We start from the raw sequence: 6,729 nt of genomic DNA, 5'->3' as shown, positions 1-6,729 counted from the left end.
CTCTCCACATGAGGCTGAGAGCCTGGAAACTGCTCTCCGAGGCTCTGTCCCCACAGCATTTATCTTAAGAAATCCAAAACACTAATTCAAAAAGGTATATGCATCTGTATGATCACTGCAGCACCATTTGCAATAGCCAAGATATTGAAGCAACCTAAGACCCCAACAACAGACAATTAGATAACAAAGTGATACATATATACAATGGAATACTACTTAACCATAAAAAATGAAATCTTACCATGTGTGACAACATGGATGAACTTGGAAAGTAGACTTAGTGACGTAAATCAGACAGAGAAAGACAAATACCATATGATCTCATTTATATGTGGAATTTAAAAAACAAAATAATTTAAAAAACAAAACATAGACTCATAGGTACAGAGTACAAACTGATGTTTATCAGAGAGAAGGCCAGTTAAGGGGCTGCATGAAAAAAGATTAAAGGATTAAGAAATACAAATTGGCAGTTCCTAAATAGTCATTGGGATGTAAAGTAAAGCATAGGGAATATAGTCAATAATGTTGTAATAATTACATATAGTGCCAGGTGGTACTAGACTAATAGAGGGGATCACTGCATAAATTATATGAATATCTATCCACTATGTCATACACCTGAAATTAATATAAAATCATACTGAATGTTAAGTGTAACTGAAAAAAATCAATAATTAAAAGAAACAAAATATAATAATGCTTAGCCAAGAGTTAAATAAAAAATTCCTGGCCATTTCCTCCGTTTTTGGTCTCTGCGCCTTTTGCAGGCCTCCCAACAGCGCTATGTTGGGACAGAGCATCCGGAGGTTCACAACCTCTGTGGTCCGTAGAAGCCACTATGAGGAAGGCCCAGGACAGAATTTGCCATTTTCAGTGGAAAACAAGTGGCGGTTGCTAGCTATGATGACTCTGTACTTTGGATCTGGATTTGCCGCACCTTTCTTTATAGTAAGACACCAGCTGCTTAAAAAATAAGGATGTTTTACTTAATCCATGAAACAGATATGAAGAGGAGCATTTTAAGAGGTGCAGTCACTTTAAAAAATGGATCAAACTGTTGAACTCAACATACTAGAAATGTTTGTAAATAAACTTATGGCATGAAAAAAAAATTCCCTCACATATAAAGATATAGAGAAAAATATATAAAACACCAAATTATCCATGACCCAGAATTTATATATTAACTCTCTTCATGGTTGTTTCAGATGATTTTGTAAATAAATAAAATGTAATTTTAAAGAAATGATTCCAGCCTATTAAGTTCCCTTTTCCAGTATCTGCATACCGCTTATACAGAAATTCACAATAATAATAATAATAATAGTAATAATAATAATAATAATAATAATAATAATAATAGCTTTTTTTGAGCTCTTTCTAGATGCCAGGCCCTGTACTTTTATGTAGACTCCTCTGAACAACCTTATTAAATAGGTATTACCACCATCTCCAATTGACAGATGGAAAAAAAAAAAAAAACAACTCTTAGAGTTGTTCAGGTACATGAAGGTAAGGATTCTAGTCAATTCTACAAATATTTATTGAGTACCTAGTATATGTCAAACCAGACATGGTCCCTTGCCTTATTAATAGAATTTATAATCTAGTAGGAATTAGGTCATAACAATAAAGTTAAAGTGGAAGGTGCTATTAAATAAATAAATAGACTAATGTATGAGGAAATCAGGAGAACAGAGTCAATATTTGAACCCAGGCATGCTCAATCCTTGTGCCCTATAAACTCATATTCTTTAGTGTGGTTAAGGATTTAAGATCTAATAAAGTTAATCTGTTGTACATGGCATCCTTTTCTCTAACCACTAGACTGTACAGCCTCCCCTTTGCCTTGGTTGAAACTACGTTTGCCCAAATTCATTGCTTCATGCTTATTTATTTTGATTCTTATCTTAGATTTTTCTTGGTAGAACCCTCTTGGGAGTAACCAATATTGTCACAGAGAGGTTTTATAAAGCAGCCATGTTTAGACAAACTTTAAGAAAATACAGTGTCCTCCCCTCCACAGTTAACAATCTTGAGTATATATTTTAACCTCAAAAGTCCCTAGGTCTTGATTCATCCATCCTGTATTACAAACGCATAAGGCTGCTTTTATCATTCAGTAAAATAATTGTTGGATGATTTTCTTGGAATCTCTAAAACCTGGGAGGGAAAATCAAGTTGTTTGGGTCTTTTGGGTATGTAATTAGATCTAATTTGACTAGGTTATGTTCCTGGGGACTTATAAAAAAAAGTGTTGATATTTTCACCCATGTTGAACTCAATCATGTGATGTACATATTTGTAAGATACCCCATTATGTGCCAGGCTGGGGTTGCAGTTTTATTACAATGAGGTTATGCCCTTCTCTTGCAATTTAATTTTATGCCATTGACATGGTGGGTCTTAATGAAAAGTCAGGCTTTTTACGTCTCTAGAAATAATGACACAGGAAATGAGTTGGGTGCTCCTATGTGGCAAGCAATTACATTAGAACAAATTACAGCCACAAGACTCATTCTTTCTTGGTCTCAGTTCTTTACCTGCTCTGTGCCTAGTTTCCTGGGGCTTAATGGGGGAAAAAAAGCAAAGGTCCTGACGTCTCTTCTCAAATTGACCATTTGTTTGTTTTTACAAACATTTTTTAAAAATTGAGAGAGAATTAACAACCCATAAAATTTAACCTTTTAAGTATACAATTCAATAGTATTTAGTATATTCACAGAATTGTGCAGACATCACCACTATCGAATTCCAGAATAATTTCATCACCTCCCAAAGAAATCCCCATATCCACTAACAGTAACACTTCACATTCTCACTCTCACACCTGTAGAAATTACCAGTCTACTTTCTGTTTCTATAGATTTGCCTCTTCTGGACATTTCATACAATGGGACCATGCCTATTTTGCCTTTTTTCCCCTTCCCCCCTTCTCCCTCTGTGACTCCCTACAAAGTCAGACTCCTAAAATGAGCAGGCTGAATCTGTCTGAAACAGATTTGTTTTTCTCATTTTTCTCTAGCCTGCTATCCCATTTGCTTTTTCTTATTCTCTCCTCTCTGTGTTTAAAGATACCCTTGTTTAATCACTTCACAAGTATTTATAGAATGCCAGGTACAACTAATAATATATAAAATTGAGCACTTAATATGAGTCAAGAAGACCTGTCCTAATAGCTCTATTTTCATTACTTCTTTTGATATGCAAAACAAATGAAGTAGGTATTATTATTATTATTATTATTATTGTTATAATTATTATTATTCCCATTTTACAGTTGATTAAACTGAAGCATAGAAAGAATGAGAGACTTACACACAGCTAGTCTGTGCCAGAGCTAGGATATGCATGGTGTTCTGTGCCAGGGGTAGGAGATGGAGGTGGCAGGCAGAGTGATAAAAAAGAAGGCATAGTTCTTGACCTTAAGGAGTTGGGAGAGAAAAGAAATTACACATAGAAGCAATTTTAAAGCAACAGTGCAAGACGTGGTTTTCAAGCATTAGTGTGCCTGAGAATCACCTGGAGGCTTACTAAAACACAAATTGCTAGACCTCCCCCAGAATTTCGAGTTAAGTAGATCCTGGATATGCCCAGAGATATTGCATTTCTAATCAGTTTCCAGCTAAGGCTGCTGCTGCTGGTTCAGAGACCTCACTGTGAGAACCACTGGCTTAGAGCATAGATGTCATCAGAGGATCTGGAAATGGAGAAGAAAGAAAAACAATTATGTACACTTAGGAAAGGTACAATCTTCAGACGTCACCAAAATGGTGGCATGAGGTGAGCCTCTGTAAAGGTCTCCTGGAATTTCCAACTAATCGAACAACAAGAACTTCACAAAGGAATCCGTGCAAAGCAGAAATTAAAGATATGGAAATATGTGACTTAAATGACAGAGAATTCAAGATTGCAGTTCTGAAAAAACTCAATGAGATGCAAGAAAACACAGACCAGGAGTTTAATAAACTCAGAAACACAATCAAAGTAAAACATGAGCATTTTACGAAAGAGATAGAAATTTTTAAAAAGAACCAAATAGAATTTCCGGAGATTAAGAACTCAATAGAAGAAATTAAGAATGAAATAACCAGTTTAGGTAGTAGAGCTGACCAGATGGAGGAAAGAATAAGTGACTTCGAAGAGACAAACCTGGAACTTACACAGATGGAAGAAGACAGAGACTTGAGACTTAAAAGAAATGAAAGAACTCTAAAAGAACTTTCTCATTCTATCAGAAAGAGCAATATAAGAATAATGGGCATACCAGAAGGAGAAGAAGGAGAGAAGGGAACAGAGATATATTCAAACAAATTGCAGATGAGAAAATCCCAAACTTGTGGACAGAACTGGATCCTTGAATACAAGAAGCAAACAGAACACCAAATTACCTCAATCACAACAAGCCTTCTCCAAGGCACATTGTAATGAAGCTGTCTAAAATCAATGACAAAGAAAGAATCCTCAATGCAGCCAGGGAAAAGAAGACGGTAATTTACAAAGGAAAGCCCATTAGGTTATCATCAGATTTTTCAGCAGAAACTCTACAAGCCAGAAGGGAGTGGAACCAAATATTCAAACTATTGAAAGAGAGAAATTAAGAGCCAAGAATAATATATCCAGCTAAGATATCCTTCAAATATGAAGGAGGAATAAAGACATTTCCAGACATACAGAAGCTGAGAGAATTTTCTAATACATGACCTGCACTACAAAAAATATTAAAGGAGGCTATTCGACCACCATCAACATGGACAATCTGTGGCAACATAAAAAGGGGGAGACTAAAGACTTAACAGGAATACGGGAATGGAGAAAATAAGCGTGCTGAAAACAATGGAATACTGTAAATATCAAACTTTCTTTTACATAAACATAAGGGTAATCACTCAGAAAAAATCCAGAACTGAAATATATACTGTAATAAAAGAAGAAACAGAGGGAAAAATCAAAGAATACCACCACACAGAAATAATAGACAACAACAAATGCCAAAGAAAAAACGGAGAAACAGCTTTACCAGAAAACTAAAGATAGAATGACAGGAAATACTAACGTATCAATAATCACCCTAAATGTAAATGGACTGAACTCACCAATAAAATGGCATAGAGTAGCAGATTGGATCAAAAAACTAAACGCAAGCATATGCTGTCTCCAAGAGACACATTTCAGCTACAAGGACAAGCATAGACTCAAAGAGAAATGGTGGAAATTGACACTCCAATCAAATGGTACCCAGAGAAAATCAGGTGTAGCCATAATGATTTCCGATGAAACAGACTTCAGGGTGAAAAAGATAACGAGAGACAAAGATGGACATTTCCTAATGGTACAGGGGACTATACAACAAGAAGACATAACAGTCATCAATATTTATGCCCCCAATCAGGGAGCACCAAAATATATCAAGCCACTACTAACAGAACTAAAGGGAGAAATTGACCAAAACACAATTATACTAGGGGACTTAAATACATCATTGACAGCTATAGATAGGTCATCCAAACAGAAAATAAATAACGAAAAATCAGCCCTAAATGACACATTAGATGAAATGTGCATAATTGACATATATAGAGCACTTCATCCTAAAACATCAGAGTATACGTTCTTTTCTAGTGTACATGGAACATTGTCAAGGATAGACTATATATTGGGACATAAAATCAGCCTCAGCAAATTTAAGAAGACTGAAATCATACCAAGCATATTCTCTGATCACAAGGCTTTGAAATTGGATATCAACTGCAAAAAGAAAGCAGGAAAAAACACAAATGCATGGAGATTAAACGACATACATTTAAAGAACGACGGAGTCAAAGAAGAAATTAGAGGAGAGCTCAAAAGATAGATACAAACAAATAACAATACAAGTGCATCCTATCAAAATTTTAGGATGCAGACGTAGCAGTTTTAAGAGGGAAATATATATCCTTACAGGCCTATCTCAAGAAAGAAGAAAAATCCCAAATAAATAACCTCATGTTACACCTTAAAGAACTAGAAAAAGAAGAACAAGTGAAAACCAAGTTCAGCAGAAGAAAGGAAATAACAAAATCAGAGCAGAACTAAATGAAATAGAGAACAAAAAGACAATAGAAAAAAGTAATGTGACAAAGAGCTAGTTCTTTGAAAAGACTAACAAAATTGACAAACTCTTGGCTAGACAAACTAAGATAAGAAGAGAGAAGACACTAATTAACAAAATCAGAAAGGAAAAAGGGGAAGTTATGACGGACACCACAAAAATACAAAGGGTAATCCAATGATATTATGAAGGACTATATGCCACCAAATTGAATAACCTAGAGGAAATGGACAAATTTTAGAAACATATATTCTTCCAAGGATGAAACATGAAGAACTGGAAAATCTAAACAGACCGATCACCAGTAACAAAATTGAATTAGTCATCCAAACCTTCCCAAAAGCATGAGTCCTGGACCAGATGGCTTCACTAGTGAATTCTGCCAAACCTTCAAAAGGCTCTAATACTAATCCTGCTCAAACTCTCAAAAAAATTGAAGAAGAGACAGTACTCCCTAACTCATTTTATGAGGCCAACATTACTCTGATACAAAAACCAGGTAAGGACAACACAAAAAACGAAAACTACATACCGATATCTCTGATGAACACAGATGCAAAAATCGTAAACAATATTCTAGCAAATCAAATATAACAATGCATTAAAAACATTATTCTTCACAACCAAGAGCGGTT

The 6,729-nt window shown here is 35.2% G+C and overlaps 1 protein-coding gene across 1 annotated transcript; it reads left to right on the top strand.

The window, feature by feature from the left end:
- The first annotated feature begins 738 nt into the window (after window positions 1-738).
- LOC308494726 (cytochrome c oxidase subunit 7C, mitochondrial) lies at window positions 739-1,092 on the top strand. Its single transcript, XM_081042644.1, has one exon. The coding sequence runs from the start codon at window positions 787-789 to the stop codon at window positions 976-978; it is 192 nt and encodes a 63-aa protein (XP_080898770.1). The 5' UTR covers window positions 739-786; the 3' UTR covers window positions 979-1,092.
- The last annotated feature ends 5,637 nt before the right edge of the window (window positions 1,093-6,729 follow it).

Source organism: Rhinolophus hipposideros (genome assembly GCF_964194185.1).
Source record: "Rhinolophus hipposideros genome assembly, chromosome: X".
In the NCBI taxonomy this organism is placed as follows: Eukaryota; Metazoa; Chordata; class Mammalia; order Chiroptera; family Rhinolophidae; genus Rhinolophus; species Rhinolophus hipposideros.
The sequence above is the reverse complement of the archived record's forward strand: the minus strand, read 5'-3'. Positions and strand labels throughout refer to the sequence as shown.

What these genes read in the sequence shown, in the direction of transcription:
- LOC308494726 (XM_081042644.1), top strand. Translation starts at nt 787, where the DNA reads ATGTTGGGACAGAGCATCCGGAGGTTCACAACCTCTGTGGTCCGTAGA.